This window comes from Rhincodon typus, chromosome 20 (assembly GCF_021869965.1).
Source record: "Rhincodon typus isolate 14 chromosome 20, sRhiTyp1.1, whole genome shotgun sequence".
Classification (NCBI taxonomy): Eukaryota; Metazoa; Chordata; class Chondrichthyes; order Orectolobiformes; family Rhincodontidae; genus Rhincodon; species Rhincodon typus.
Window position 1 is genome coordinate 42,223,040 of NC_063351.1, and position 16,831 is coordinate 42,239,870.

Genomic DNA, 16,831 nt, shown 5'->3' on the forward strand with positions numbered 1-16,831 from the left:
CCCCAGTCAATCTCCCCCTTTCATTCCCCCAAACACTCAACCCCCGATCCCCAGTGAGTCTCCCCATCCCTCTATACCCCAATGTCCACTAAGTCTCCCCAACCCCATTCCCCCCGACCCTCCCAATCCCCAGTGAGTGAAGTGCTCCATGGTTTTCACCCTGCCTTTTGTTCTCAAACCCTTTCTTGGCCTGGAATTCCGTCCTGTGCCCTGTGCCTCTAAAATTCCAATCTCTGGAACATTCGTAATATTCATTGTTTCCCAGTTAGTCACCGTGCCTTCAGCCACCTGGGCTTTAAACTCCAGAATTCGTTCCCGAATTCATGCCATCGCTCCATCTCCCTTGAAGACAATCCTGAAAATCTACCGGGGCAATAAGGTGCAGGGGTGAATGAACACAGCAGGCCAAGCAGCATCATAGGAGCAGAAAGGCTGACGTTTCGGGCCTAGACCCTTCATCAGAAAAGTGTTCATCCAGCCCTGCACCTTATTGCCTCGGATTCTCCAGCATCTGCAGTTCCTACTATCTCTGAAAATCTACCTGTTTAGTCACTTGCTTGAACACCTTCTTTTGTGGCTCAGGGTCAAACTGTGATAATGCTTTTGTGAAGCAATTGCAACATTAAAGGTGCTATGTAAATGTAGCGAAAGGCGATGCATTGTAGTAGGAAGAGCATTGAAAGACAATATAAAATAGGGGGTTGCAATTCTAACAGGACTACAGGAGCAGAGGGACAAAGGGTTATGTGTGCACAGATCACTGAAGGCAGAAGGACAGGTGGAGTGCACATTTAATAAAAAAATACAGTATCCTTAGCTTTATGATCAGGGCACAGAGCACAAGAACTTGTGTAAGACACTGGGAACTCGGATGTTGTACTATGTACAGTTCTGGGCACTGTATCACAGGAAGGCTGTGAATACACTGAAGGGAGGGCAGAAGCGATTTATAAGAAGGGTTCCAGGGATGAGCAACTTCAGTGATGAGGTTAGACCAAAGCATTTGTGACTGTTCTCTTTGGAGAGAAGAAAGCTGACAGGAGATTTAATAGAGGTTCTCAAAATCATGAGTGAGCTGGACAGAGTAGATAGGGAGACGCTGTTCCCACTTGCGAAAGGATCAACAACATAGATTGATAGTAAATACGATATGAGAATAACTTTCTCACATTATGAGGAGTTAGGGTCTGGAATGCACTGCCTGGAAATGTGGCAGACGCAGGTTCAATTGAGACATTCAAGAGGGTATTGGATGAATATTTGGAGAGAAATAATGTGCAAGGGTACAGCGTAAAAGGCGGGAGATTGGCAGTAAGTAATGTTGTTCCTTTGAAGAGCTGATACAATATGGTGGGCTGAATGGCCTCCTTCTGCACCATAACACACCACTGTGACTCTGCGAAGTTTTTTGACACCAAACCTCTTTGACAAATGCACAAAAAGATTCTCAAATCAAGAAAACCTAATAGAATGGTAATCACTCACCATGAAGGGCATACACGTGACAAGGAAAACAGCAACGGTCAACAGATAGAAAGATTTCTTCATCACCTTTAACTCCTTGTCTCTTATTCCAAAAATCTGTTCAGCAAATGAAGGCTCCCAAGTATAAAACTTCATAACCTTCGAACATAAAAACGACAACCTTCAGCACACAACTTGTTCCTGCTTGACCACACTTCCTTAGCACATCTAGTCATCTGATGAACTTAAGAAATAAAAACTTGCATGTTGTGTATTCACAGCCACTGGACTCCTCAAATTGCTTCACAATCAGTTAAGTACTTTTTTTTAAAACAGTACTCTCGTTGTTATGCTGCAGGAAACACAGTAACCAATTTACACACAGGAAGATCCCACAAACAGACAAGTAATAAAGAAGAGATAATCTGTTTTTGCAATGTTGACTGAGGGATAAATATCGACAGGCAGAATTCCCCTGGTCTCTCCAGTGCCTAAGAATCTTTCATCTTTTTTAATTCACTCATGACATGTGAGTATTGCTGGCTGGGCCAACAATTATTGCCCATCCCCAGCTGTCTTTAAGAAGCTGGTGGTGAGCTGCCTTCTTGAACCATTGCTGTAGGTGTCCATGTGCTGTAGATAGACCCACAATGCTGTTAGGGAGGGAATTCCAGGATTTTGACCCAGCGACAGTGAAGGAACGGTGATATATTTCCCATTCAGGATGGTGAGTGGCTTGGAGGGGAACTTGGAGGTGGTGGTGTTCCCAAGTATCTGCTGCCCTTGTCCTTCTAGATGGAAGTGGTCATGGGTTTGGAAGGTGCTGTCTAAGGATATTTGGTGGATCTCTGCAGTGCATCTCATTGATGGTACATACTGCTGATGCTGAGCTGTATTGGTCGAGGTACTGAATGGATGTGGTGCCAATCAAGTGGGTTGCTTTGTCCTGGATTATTGTTGGAACTGCACCATCCAAGCAAATGGGGAGTACTCAATCACACTCCTGACCACAATCATCTTCCTATGTGCCAGGTATGGCTCCAACCACCGGAGAGTTTGCCCCAATTTCTAGGGCTAGGGCTCCTTGATGCCACACACGGTCGAATGCAGCCTTGATGTCAAAGGCTGTCATTCTCACCTCACCTCTGGAATTCAGCTCTTTTGTCCATGTTTGAACAAAGGCTGTAATGAGGTCAGGAGCTGAGTGGCCCTGGCAGAACCCAAACCGAGTGTTACTGAGCAAGTGCTGCATGATAGTACTGTTGATGACACTGCCAGCATTTTACTGACCAAGCCCAACAATGGAGGTAGATAGTTTAAAGTTTCATTTGGAAAAGAGTACAATCTAACAGCTCAGTCCGCTCCCCCAGTACTGCACTGGAGCAACAGCCTATGATTATTGTACTCAAGCCCTGGAGTGAGACTTGAGCCCACAATGTTCTGACTCAAGAGGTAAATGTGCTACCCACTGATCCACAGCTGACATACTGCCCAATAACGACAGTCCTTCTTATGCCATTTGCAATCTGTTACATGATTCACTGATATTTTCCTCCTATTTTTCGAGTTTACCTCACTTACTTGCTGTTGTATTGGAGATATGCAGAGTTTTTTTTTATTCATTCATTCATGGAATGTGGGTGTCTCTGGCTAGACCAGCATTTATTGCCCCTCCCAGAGGGCAGTTAAGAGTCAACCACATTGCTGGGGGTCTGGAGTCATATGTAGGCCAGACCAGGTAAGGGTGGCAGTCTCCTTTCCCGAAGGATATTAATGAACCAGATGGGTTTTTCCCCAACAATCAATTCATGGTCATCATTATATGGCTGTTAATTCCAAATTTTTATTGAATTCAAATTCCACCATCTGCCATGGCAGGATTTGAACCCTGGGCCCCAGAAACATCACCTGGGACTCTAGATTAACATTCCAGCAATAATACTACAAGGCCTACAATACTACCTCCCCAGCAAGATGATACTGTGGGCGGCACGGTGGCTCACAGCGCCAGGGACCTGGGTTCAATTCCATCCTCGGGCGACACTCTGCGTGGAGTTTGCACATTCTCCCCATGTCCGCATGGGTTTCCACTGGGTGCTCTGGTTTCCTCCCACAGTCCAAAGATGTGCAGGGTAGGCAAATTGTCTATGCTAAATTGCCCGTAACGCCCAGGGATGTTTAGGTTAGGTGGGTTAGACATGGGAAATGTAGGGGGGTGGTCTGGGTGGAATGCTCTTCAGAGGGGTGGTGTGGGCTTGTTCGCCAAATGGCCTGTTTCCACATCGTAGGGAGTCTATGATTCTATGATACACTTGCTTCAACACATAAAGCAGATGTAGCATTGAATGCTTTAAAATGGCTGTTCTCTCATCCTTACAGCAACCTACTTCAGTTTAGTTACTATATCCAAATGACCAAATGCAGGCTTAACTCATCATACACGGTGAGCAATGAACAGTCAATGGACACATATAATCAAACACAGAACCATGGAGCACCATGCTCATTGCTGAACGGTCAGAGGATCGGACCTTATGACAAGGTCCTGTTTGTCTGATCAGCAGGACATTGCTAAAGGTAATAAAAATGTAAGGATTAAAATGTTGTTTTTCTGAGGCAGTGAGTGAATCTACAGATGGACTTTGTACACCCTACAGGCCAGTGTTAGCAGGAATCTGTCGGCAAATCTTGTACAAACAAAACAACATCGGAGAGGCTGTGGAGTTAGAAGACAGAGAAGTACCAGACATTGATAAGGAATGGGGCATGATCTGAGAAGATGCACTGACACTTGACTGGGTGATAGAGACATTCACGACATTAGCACACACAGCCTGTGACAGAGTCCTAAGTGACAGAACATAACTTTAGGAATTCTGTGTCTGGTAATATGAACTTGCAGTCAGTCTCAGAGAAGTGATGATGACAACCACTGACAATTCACCATCAAACAATCCCTTCCCTGGCTCTCAGAAAATCTGGCCCCATAACAGCTGAATGTTTCCACACAATGGTTGATAGTTACTCAGCCAGTATGTCTTGGGTCCAAGTTCCACTCCGGAGACCTGGGCACAAATATCCAGGTAGACAATGCCAGTGCAGTATTGAGGAAGTGCTGAAGTGTTGGATGCACCATCTTTTGGATGAGACATTAATATGAAGCACCATCTGCTCTCTCAGGTGGATTAAAAAGATCCAATGAGCACTATTGGCAAGGCAGAACAGGGGAGGGGGTTTCCTGACTTCCTGGCTTTATTTTTAATCCCTCAATCAACATCCCTGATCGTTCACTGATCGCTCACTGATTATCACAATTCGGATTGTGGGACCTTGCTGTGCTTAAATTAACTAACATGTTTCCGATGACAATGAATACTTCTCCAAAGTAATTCGTTGGCTGTGGGCTTTGAAGTATCCTGAGGTTGCAAAAGGTGCTAGACAAATGCGTGCTCTTTCATGCTGCAAAGTCTTCCATTAGATCACCTCATGATCTCCCTGTCAAAATTTAAGCCCAACCTGTTCACCCCTGCAGACTCAGAAGATTAGTACCTGAATGTTTACAAGGAAATAATCAAGCAGATTAATTGTTAGTGTTAATGTTGAGTTTCTCTGAGAGGCACATATATCAGGCAGTCAGGGTTTCTTAGGAATAAATGCCACATATCCTCATGCACCCAGTTATCAACTCGCAATATTGTTCATTCTCACTGTTCCAAGCAGGGTTTCCTGCACCCATATATGGAAATTACCTTTATTCCATTCAGAATTTCATTCATTAATTTCATTCTTTGGTCCTTGAGTTTCATGTTCTTCATCTGTTGGAATAAAAGGTCATATTAACATTTGTTTTGCAAGTAGTCATTGCTTTCAAAGACTTGCCCAACTTAAATATTGCAATGACCAATAGGAGTGACTTAAAAATGATTTTTTTGCTCTTGTTTTCTCTGATATTTTGTAGTGATCTGAGATCCGAAGCTACAGAAGCTGGTCATTCTATCATATTGGTCCATGCTGTTTTGATACTCTATTCCAAACCTGTGCCACCCACCTGAGCAGGTGAACACCGCACACCTCACTTGAAGAAGAACTGATCATTCTAATGATCAGGATGGCATTGCCCACTTATCTGATAGCACACCAACTCAACCCAATTACACAATGACTAACAGCAGGAGGTTACTCAATTCCTTGAGCATGTTCACAGACTAGGACAGAAAACCATTCAACCCATTGAGTCTGTGCTGTCTCTTTCCACCCTATCAATACTGTATTCCAAGAGCATAAAAGAAAAAGCTTTCAATCAAGTTACCTCTTATGCTTTTACCAATCACCTTCAATCTGTGCTCTTTGATTGTCAATCCTTAGAGTCATGGAATCATACAGCACAGAAACAAACCCTTCGGCCCAACTCCTCCATGCTGACCAAGTTCCTCAAACTAAACTAGTCCCATTTGCTTGCATTTGGTCTATATCCCTCTAAACCTTTTTCATGTCCCTGTCCAGATGTCTTTTGAATGTTGTAACTGTATCTGCATCTATAACTTCCTCTGGCAATTCATTCCACACATGCATCACCCTCTGTGTGAAAATGTTGCCCCTCAGGTCCCTTTTAAATATTTCTCTTCTCACCTTAAAATTACATCCTCTGGTTTTGAATTCCCCTACCCTAGGGAAAAAAAAAACTTTGCTATTCAACATATCTGTGTCCCTTACAATTTTATAAACCTCGATAAGGTCACCTCTCAACCTCCTATGCTCCAGGGAAAAAGTCCCCGCCTCCTTTATAACTCAAACCCTCCAGTCCCAGTAACATCCTTGTAAATCTTTTCTGAAACCTCTCCAGTTTATTAATATCCTTCCTATAGCAGATCCTTCAGATACTGGAACCATTTTCTCCCTATGTAAACTCCTCATGATTCAAACAACTCTCATTACCTTAAACTTGTGTTTCAGGTAACTGACCCCCCTATCAGTGAAGACATTTCTCCTTGCCTACCTCAAATAAATCTCTTTGCTCTGAGGAGAAGAATCCAAACATCTATCTACATGGTTCCTCCAACAAGAAAGAAACAGCAACTTGTGCATTTATGTAGTGCCTTTAAAGTGATCCAACATGCTTCACAGAAACACTACCAAACAAAATTTGAGACCAAACCCCACAAGATACTGGGACAGGAGACCAAAGCTCAGCCAAAGAGGTTGATTTAAGAGAGGGGAGTGAGGTAAAGGGAGGAAATTCCACTCAATGGCCTCCCCCATATAGGCCAAGTAAATCTTCACTTAATCTTCTCTGCTCTGAGGAAAGCAGTCCCAACTTCCCTAGCAATAAAAGCAAGATACTGTGGCTGCTCGAAATCTGAAATAACAGCAGAAAATAGTGGAGAAACTCAGCAGGTCTGGCAATATCTGAGGAGAGAAAAACAGAGTTAACGTTTCGAGTCTGGTGATCCTTCTTCAGAACTGAAGTGACTAGAAAGATAATGTTTTTATGCTGTTGACAAAGAGTGAGGAGGAGTGAGTGGAACACATGGTGAGGGTGCCCACAGCAAAAGACAACAAAGCAGAGGAGCAATAGAGATGAAGAGTAGGTGTTAATAGTAGTGGAGTGATAGAGTTGAAGAGTAGGTGTTAATAGTAGAGGAGTGATAGAGATGAGGAGTAGGTGTCAATGGTAGAGGAGTGATGGAGATGAAGAGTAGGTATTAATAGAAGAGGAGCTGAGCCAAAACCTAGTAAAGAAGATACAACGAGGTGGGAATGGAGTATAATCAAAATGGATCTCACCTTCTCTAATCATCCACATGTTAATGCTTGGTAATAGATCATTCTTCTGCACCCTTGCCATGGCCCTTTGGACTAATTTTGGTAAAGGCATCTTTGAGAATTGGCATCTTGTTACCTGTAGATTCTTGGTTCTGCTCATCAATATCCCATTGACGGGGATCAGTAGGATCATGATTGCCAGACCGGCCAAGACCGAGGGCCCCAGCTCCTGCCACAGGAAAACAACCCCCACCAAAATCTGCAGAGGAGATGACCACAGCAAATGGATGAAGTTTGTGACGTCATTGAATCTCTGTGCATCCACAGCCATCAAGTTCACAATCTCACCCATTGTCGATTCCTTGCTGACTGTGTTGGATACAGTCAGGGCCTGTCGGAGATCAGGAGAAAGGACAGCTCTAATTTGAACATCATGTGAATTTACACGACTCCCCCACACCCCCCACCCATACCTGCCCCCACTTTGACCTCCCCCAGCACAATCACATTATTGGCAATATGTGTTCCAGTTAGTTAATTAGTTGATTTGGGCCCTCGATGTAGGCTTTATGGGAGTGAGCAGGTAACAGGCTGTCTACAGAGATGGTGTGACATCCTCAGAACCACCAAGAAACAGCTTCAGAGTAAACCTGGAATTGCCCCCACCCTGATACTACACTCCCTTACCCATCCAGAGGGTGGCAAAAGGGGATGAGGGGACAGTTTGATGGAATTCCTTCAAGCAAAGCTGGACATGTTCCTGGTTAGAAAGGAGATCACATTCCACATGAGTTTAGAACATTATGGTATGAATCAGAGCCAGAGTGCATTCGCGAATGAGTGTAGATCCTATTAAATGATTCAGGGGACAGAGTAGTAGCTCACAAAGAAATGTCTCCCATTTATGTGCTCTGGGCTTTTAATCTTTAATCAGATCATCCCACTTATCCATCATTTGCCCACCCTGCTCACTGGCTCCCAGTCCATCAAAAGTCTCAGAGAAAATAAGGACACGAGTAGGCTATTCAGTCTTTCGAGTCTGCTCCACCATTCATTATAATCATGGCTGATTATCTAACTCAGTGCCCTGTTCCTGCTTTCACCTCACACTCTTTGATCCCTTTAGCCATGTATCTATAAAACCCTCATCCTAGTTTTCAAAACTCTCCACCCCTCCGTATGTCTGTGATCCTTCCCCATCCTCCAAAATATCTGCTTTCCTGCAATCCCAATTATTCTGGATCCTTCAAATCCAGTCTTTAAATTTCAATCCCACAATTTCTATCACTCAAATCCCAGCATTGGTCCCGTTCTCAGGTACTGTACCTTCTTGTAGACAGCTGCTGTGATTGCAGTCCGCACTCGCATCCCCAGCAGGAAACAACACTGGAAATATTGCTGCAACAGGAGAGACTGAAACAAGGCAACGACAAACAGCAGCACGGCATACAGATACCCCATCCACTGGTAAACAGACATGTCCTCAGTGAAGGAAACCATTAGCCTGTTTATTAAAAAAAAGGAGCAGAAAATACAGGGTTGAAAAAAGTTTAAAGTTGGCATCTAACAGAGAAATGCTGAGCTTGTTTCATCAGTTCAGTAACTCACTTCCTGACTCCCCAAAGCCTGCCCACCATCTACAAGACACAAGTTAGGAGTGTGATGGAATAATCCCCACTTGTCTGGATGGGTGCAGCTCCGACAACACTCAAGGAGTTTGACACCATCCAGGACAAAGCAACCCACTTGATTGGCACCACATCCATAAACATCTACTCCCTCCCCCACTGACGCTCAGTAGCAGCAGTGCGGACTATTTACAAGATGCATTACAGAAATTCACCAAAGATCCTCAGCCAGCACCTTCCAAATCCATGACCACTTCCATCTAGAAGGACAAGGGCAGCAGATACAGGGGAACACCACCTCCTGCAGGTTTCCATCCAAGCCACTCACCATTGGAAAAATATCGCTGTTCCTTCAGTGTCATTGGGTCTAAATCCTGGAATTCCCTCCCTAACAGCATTGTGTATGTGCCTACAGCACGTAGACTGCAGCAGTTCAAGAGGGCAAATCACCACCACCTTCTCAAGGCTAACTCAGGAAGGGCAATAAATGCTGGCTCAGCCGGTAATGGCCAAGTGCCAGATGTGAATAAAAAACACAACACAATAACTTATCTATTGATACAGCACCTGTTTTAATGTAAGAAATATCCCTTCCACAGCAGAATACCAAATAAAACTTAGAAAAACAGGAGCAGGAGTAGTCCATTCAGCCCTTCGAGTCTGCTCCATCATTCAACATGATCACGGCTGATCATCTAACTCAGTCCCCTGTTCCCATGTTCTCCCCAATACCACTTGAACTCTTTAGCCCTAAGAACTATAACTAACTCCTTCTTGAAGACATTCAGTGTTTTGGCCTCGATTGCTTTCTATGGCAGAGAATTCCACACACTCCTCACTCTCCGATTGAAGAAAATTGGGTCACATTAGGAGCTGTTGGAACAGGGGACCAGCAGAGCTCAGGAAGTATAGGTTTTAGGGAGAGTCTTAAAGGCAGAGGGAGAGAGAGAGAGAGAGAGAGAGAGACAAAGAGATTTAAGGAGGTAATTCCAGAGCTTATGGACTCAACATGTGAAGGTGCAGCGGCCAATAGTGGTGTGTTTGAAATTGGGAGATGCACAAGAGGCCAGAATTGGAAGAGATCTCAGAGTACTGTGGGGCTAGAGATTGGAGTCAAAAGGTGAGACTATGCAGGGGTTAACAAGAATATGAAGTTTTGAAATCATTTTAAATTAAAATAGTTGCCCAGGCCAGAGTCAGTGTGGGTCAATGAGCATAGGAGGTGACAGAAGAAAGGAGTTTACCATGAAACAGTCATTGGGGCACCAAAATATTTGGATCTATGGATGTTTATGGAATGTGGTGATCAGGAAAGCATTTGGAATTGTCCAATCTGGAGGTAATAAGAAATAAAAACTGAAAGAACTGCGGATGCTGTAAATCAGGAACAAAAACAGAAGTTGCTGGAAAAGCTCAGCAGGTCTGACAGCATCTGTGAAGAAAAAGATCAGAGTTAACATTTCGGGTCCGGTGACCCTTCCTCAGAACAGGAGGTAACAAGATATGGAGGTAATAAGATATGGGCTCGAAAGGGCTCAGCAGGAGAAGGGCCGAAATAAAGAAGTTTGGAGAAAATAGCGAGAGACAGGGGATTAAACAGACATTCACAAAGTCCAAATCCCACTCACAGGATCCAGCACCAAAAATCCAAACTGACCCTCCAGTGCAGCACTGAGGGGGCTCTGCACTGCCAGAGATGCTATCTTTTAAACGGGATGCTTAACCAAGTCCCCATCTGCCTGTTCGGCTGGATGATCCCGTGCCATTATCACAAAGAACAGCACAGCAGATCTCTCCAATGTCTCGATCAGTACGTCTCTCTCCACCACCAACACAGAGCATCTGATCATCATCACATTGCTATTTGTGGCATCTTACTCAATACAACTTGACTGTTGAGTTTCCTACAGTGCAACACTTGGAAAAGTATTCCACTGGCTGAACCGTCCAGCGGTCATGACAGGTGCTATGTAAACGCAAGGCTTTCTATAATTTCCATTCTTTGACATTTTGCTCTCTTAAGGTAAAGACCAACATTCTAATTCTTAAAAAGATGAAGAGGCTTAACAGGGAAGATGGAGGGAAGGTGATACCAGCTTTTGGGGAAAAACAGAGCCTTAGCTTTGAGACAGTCACTAATAAAACAAACAATGAATTCGGAAGTAAAACAGAAGTTGTTGGAAAAGCTCAGCAGGTCTGGCAGCTGCTGCGTTCTGAGGAAGGGTCACCGGACCCGAAGCGTTAACTCTGATTTTTGTTCACAGATACTGCTGGACCTGCTGAGCTTTTGCAGCAACTTCTGTTTTTGTTCCTGATCTACAGCATCCGCAGTCCTTTCGGTTGTTAATGAATCCGGAAGAACTCTCTTTACACAGAGAGTGGGGAGAATACAAAGGGAGTAGTAGGGGTGAATAATATTGATTAATTGAAGAGAAAGCTGAATTAACACAAGACAGAGAAAAGAACAGAAGGATGTGTGCATTGGGTGAGATGAAGAGAGATGGGAAAGGAGGCTTGTGTGGAGTACTAACAACAGCGTGGAACTGTCGGACTGAATGCCCTGTTCCATATCTTTAATACCGTACAAGTCCACTCACTTCAGCAGCTGTGGATTCACAAACAATAGTGCATCGTGCAGCAATTTAAAAATGAACCCCTTGATGAGGATGTGTCGATGGTTTTTAAGCATTGACAGCACCAGCCACCCCTCAGCTGTCTTTGGTGCGAGTTTCACCTTCTCAGACTTTTTCCTTTTGTCTTTCCTGGTCTTTTCTTCCTAAAGAAAGAGGGAGACAGAGACACTGTTCAAGGTGCAGTCAGAATCACAAAGGTGTTAATGAAACCTGCAAGTCTGGCGCTCCACACAGGCGGAGATACTCAGCTTTGAACCAGGACAGCACGGGGCTCATTCTGGATTTTATCTGAGGATATGGGCCGTCTGCTTATTGAGTATAACCACACAAGCATTTACATTCAGAACCAATGCTAATTCACCAGTACTGAAACTCGTGCAAATCAGGTTTTGCCAATGATCTGATGTTGCCAATAAAAGTAGCTACAGAACAGAAACTCATCACTGCCAGTTCCCCACCATCCTGACTTGGAAATACACTGCCATTCCTTCAGTGTCACTGGGTCCAAATCCTGAATCTTCCTCCCTGACAACACTGAGGGGGTCCTTGCTGCTAAAAAGCCGCAGGTGTTGAAGAAGGCAGTTCACCACCACCTTTTCCAGGTCAACAGTGATGGGCAATAAAGCCTGACCCAGCTAGAGACACCCACATGGTGTGAAACGACATAAAAATTAATAGTACACAGTGATGGGATTGGATGAAGAGAACTGACAGGAGGCTATTTCTGTGTATACTTCTTATTTTTGTTCATATGATGTGGGGTCCATCTCTAATCACTCTAATTGAGGAGGGTATGTGAGCTGCTTTCTTCAACCCCTCCAGTACTTGGGGTGACCCATAAGGCTGTTAAACAGCCATAGAGTCATAGAGTTGTGCGGCATGGAAACAGACCCTTCGGTCCAACTCAGCCATGCCGGCCAGATATACTAAATTAATCTAGTCCCATTTGCCAGCATTTGGTCCACATCACTCTAAACCCTTCCTATTCATATACCCATCCAGATGCCTTTTAAATGTCGTAACTGTACCAGCCTCCACCACTTCCTCTGGCAGCTCATTCCATACACGCACCACTCTCTGCGTGAAAAAGTTGCCCCTTAGGTCCCTTTTGAATCTTTCCCTTCTCACCTTAAACCTACGCCCTTTAGTTTTGGACTCCCCTACCCTGGGAAAAAGAACTCGCTACTCACCCTATCTATACCCCTCATGATTTGATAAACTTCTATAAGGTCACCCCTCAGCCTCTGACGCTCCAGGGGGAAATAGCCCCAGCCTATTCAACCTCTCCTTATAACCCAAACCCTCAAGTGAGTTCCAGGATTCTGACCCAGTGGCAATGAAGGAACAGCAATATATTTCCACGTCAGGATGGTGGGTATATAAATGAACGGTGACATTTTTCCAGGTCAGGGTGGTGTGTATATAAATACTATGGAAAATATTTTGCTCTCCTTCCAACTCATTAAGGACAGATTGTTTCTTTCATTGATTGGCTAAGTCTTATGGCCAACCTGAAATACAGAATTAAAAAGCCGAATCTATCATGGAGGGGCCCTTAGTCAAGCTTTGCCTTGTTTTTTTAATGAATCAAGTATTGGAAGGGATCTGTGCGACCACAGGGAGGGGATGTCTAGATTCTTCCATGGAGTCAAAAAGTTTCCATTTTTTTCTCAGGTCATTAACTATCATGAAATAAACTCCACAAGGGTCTGCTATCTTATGATGCGCTCCCCAAAGTGGAGAAGATGTTTTCCTGGGAATGCTGGAGAAACTCAGCAGGTCTGGCAGTATCTGTGGAGAGAGAAACAGGTAACATTTCCAGTCCAGTGTAACTCTTCTTCAGAATCTTGTGTTTATTTTAGATATCCAACATTATTTTGGGATCATTGTTTAAAAACCATGGGTCACCCATTTAAGAGAGAGATGAGGCAGAAGATTTTTCTCTCCAAGAGATGTGAGTTTTTGAATTCTCTTTCTAAAAAGGTGGTTGAAGCTGAGTGTTTGAATATCTTTAAGGTAGAGGTTCTTGCTAAACAAAGCGGGTGATAGGTTATCAGGGGTAGGCGGGCATGTGAATTGGATCAAATCCATGATCTTACTAACTGCTGGAGCAGGCTCTAAGGGCTGAATGGTCTACTCCAGCTCCGAGTTCATAAGGAATTGAGTCCTGGATTTATGCTCGAGGTGATTCCAGAGCAGTCTCCCGGCCTCAAGGTGAAGCCCAGCATAGTCTGGAGTCAAGGCCCAGCGTGGACTGCAGGTTGGGTGCCAGTGTGGGCTGGGTCAGAAGGACTGTTATTCTGAACTTTTTATTTCTCTAGTTTGCTAATTTATTCCTACAATCTGTAATGTGGGACTTCTTATTTCTTTATTTTTCTAATTTTTTTCTCTGTAAGAACTTGTACTGCTGCCTCGCAGCGCCAGGGACCCGGGTTCGATTCCACCCTCGGGGCGACTGTCTGTGTGGAGTTTGCACATTCTCCCTGTGTCTGCGTGGGTTTCCTCTGGGTGCTCCAGTTTCCTCCACAGTCCAAAGATGTGCAGGTTAGGTGGACTGGCCATGCTAAATTGCCTGTAGTGTCCAGGGATGCGTAGATTAGATGGGTTATAGGGGAATGGGTCTGGGTGGAATGTCTGAGTCAGTGTGGACTTGTGGGGCCGAAGGGCCTGCTTCCACACTGTAAGGATTCTATGGATCTATGGATGACTCTCCTTAGGGCAGAGAAGGCGAGGGTGAGAGTTAACAGAGATCTTCAAAATTACATAGGGTTCTCACGAAGTAAAATAAGGAGAATCTGTTTTCCCCTTGAAGGAGTGTTGGTAACCAGAGGGGACACAGATTGAAAATAATTGGTGCAAGGACCAGGGGAGATGAGGGGATTTATTTTATACAATGGGTTATAATCAGGAACATACTGACTGATGGTGGAAGTTGGTTCAAAATTAACTTTCAACAAGGAGACAAACAAGAATTTAAAAATGAAAGATTTGCAGGGCTGCAGGAGGGTGAGCACTGCACTGTGGCCTGCAAAAGACCAACTGTTTCTCTAGTTGCAATCAATCATATCAACCAGAGTGTCCCAGAACCATCTGCTTTAGTCCTGCACTCAGTGGTACAGGGTCTAAATGGGATCTCTGTGATAGGACAAGTAGCACTGAGTCATTGCTAGTCACACACTCTGGTTTTAAACATTGGTAAGGTTTATGGGTGAGCCCAGCTCCCACTGATGCCGCCAAGCAGCTGGCAAAGCATAACAATGGGCATTCCTGACCACAGCTGATGATCTAAACCCAGCCGAGGGCACCATCAACTTCCCGCAGTGTCAATAGGGGATTCTTCACCCACTGAGCACACGGAGTCCGATACAATCCAAGGGACACATCGTCCCAGTTAGAGGATTGGGGCTGTCAAGACACATCCAAAGCAAGTTGGTGACAAAGTGGACATGTGGCAGATCACCTCACAAAACTGAGTAACATCCCATAATAAGCAAACCTTGTTGCAAATTCCTTACAGTACATGTGACTGACACAACATTGTACCTGATCCTTGGCATCATGAAGAAAACATGTGTCTTCATCCACGAGATTGAAGTGGTTGCACAAGGTAATGCTGCACAGTACATAAGGTGGGGTCCTGTATGCCACCTACCATGACTAAGATGTCCTGACTGGTACTCCTGCTAAAGCCATTCATCTGTTCTGTCTCTTTGTGAACTTCTTTGTTCTTCTTTCGCTCCATCTTCCTCTGCACCTCCTTCAGGCCTTGCATCATATGTCGCTCAAACTGGGCATAAATCGTTTGCGTTTTATCAACATCATTCAACTCCCACAGGTGTTTTGCCTCTAGGGGTTTTCTGTATCCCTTCAGCATCATGCTATCGACAGATGTTAACATATTAATGACAGCCTACTGTCAAATTCAAAACATTATAAAACTCCCAAGTCTGGACGCATTTCCTGTGCTTACCAATTCTCTTCAGAAAGGTACAATTGAATCTGCCCTCTATCAACCTTTAATCCCACAGTTTTGCTAACAAAGTGACCTTTATACATTCCTAAAATTTCCCGGAACCTAGAATTTGAAGGGTTTCCCTTACCTGGAAAACCAATGGAACGTTATTTCACTGAGGAAGGATGCAGATATTTGTGGATTCTGCAAAAAAGGAAGACAATATTTGTACCTAATACAAGTTGAATTCAAAGACAACTCCCAACATATGGTAGCCCAAGAAATGAAGCTGGACAACATGCCAATCAGATGAGGTCTGCACACCACCACGGACTTCAGCGGAAATTGGGCACAAATTAGAAATCTGGCTAATCTACACTTCCTCTTCAACTCACCAACCTGGATTAACTCAGCAGTGTGGAGGAAGCTTTAGCCTGCATATAACCCCGTGTTGTACCTATTCTGGGAGAGTTAGATGGGGACAATGTAGAGAAAGCTTCAAGTTATATCTAACTCCTAACCCCATGCTGTACCTGTTCTGGGAGTGTTTGATGGAAACAGTGTAGACGGTGCTTTAATTTCACTTTAAAAGAATACAGCAAGTTTTACTGTGTACCTAACACACCTGTTCTGGTAGTGTTTGATGGGGACACTGTAGATGGAGCCTTACTCGGTATACAACTCCATGCTGTCTCTGTCCTGGGAGTGTTTGATGCGGATAATGTAGAGGAAACTTTACTCTGTATCTAACTCCATACTGTCCTTGTCCTGGGAGTGTTTGATGGGGATAGTGTAGAGAAAACTTTACTCTGTATCTAACCCCGTGTTGTACCTGTTCTGGTAGTGTTTGTATACAGTAGAGGTAGCTTTACTTTCAGAGTAAAGGAGTGAAGGCAGTTTTACTTTGATGCTAAAGAGTAAAGTGAGCTTTACTCTGTAGCTAACTCCATGCCATACCTGTTCAGAGAGTGTTTGATGGGAACAATGTAGGGAGAGTTTTACTGGCAGTTTACTTTCAGTTTAAGAGAGTACAGGGAGCATTACTCTGTCTAGTCCCTGTGATGGAAAGCTTTGTGAGCATTAATTCCCTCACACAAAAATTTTAAAACTGACCTTCTTTGCAGCAGCTTTATCTTCTGGAGATACATCAGAAATACAGGAAACAATGAAGGAAATCCATTCAAGACAGTAGGAGATACAAAACAATGAGAAACGTGGCGGATCAGGAGGGCTTCCCTGAACGGAGGTGAGACAGGAGGGAAAACAATCAGCAGGTTAACGCTGTGGCTGAGAATTGAAATATTAGCGGAGCGCACAACATTTCAAATCAGGAACACTGTTAGCTGGCCCATTCTCAATGCCCATGACACAGAGCACACAGTGCAAATGGC

At 44.2% G+C, this 16,831-nt stretch overlaps 1 protein-coding gene across 2 annotated transcripts in view; it reads right to left on the reverse strand.

Moving 5' to 3' along the window:
* The window catches only part of abcc2 (ATP-binding cassette, sub-family C (CFTR/MRP), member 2), a 63,314-nt gene that overhangs the window by 35,743 nt on the left and 10,740 nt on the right, over nucleotides 1-16,831 (reverse strand). For both annotated transcript variants that reach the window (XM_048608781.1, XM_048608782.1), the window contains exons 5-12: nucleotides 16,554-16,676; nucleotides 15,589-15,644; nucleotides 15,141-15,366; nucleotides 11,453-11,631; nucleotides 8,554-8,731; nucleotides 7,364-7,618; nucleotides 5,214-5,279; nucleotides 1,486-1,623 (exon numbers count right to left, since the gene is read on the reverse strand). In XM_048608781.1, coding sequence (XP_048464738.1) covers nucleotides 1,486-1,623; nucleotides 5,214-5,279; nucleotides 7,364-7,618; nucleotides 8,554-8,731; nucleotides 11,453-11,631; nucleotides 15,141-15,366; nucleotides 15,589-15,644; nucleotides 16,554-16,676 — 1,221 coding nt within the window. The remainder of the gene's footprint in view (nucleotides 1-1,485; nucleotides 1,624-5,213; nucleotides 5,280-7,363; nucleotides 7,619-8,553; nucleotides 8,732-11,452; nucleotides 11,632-15,140; nucleotides 15,367-15,588; nucleotides 15,645-16,553; nucleotides 16,677-16,831) is intronic.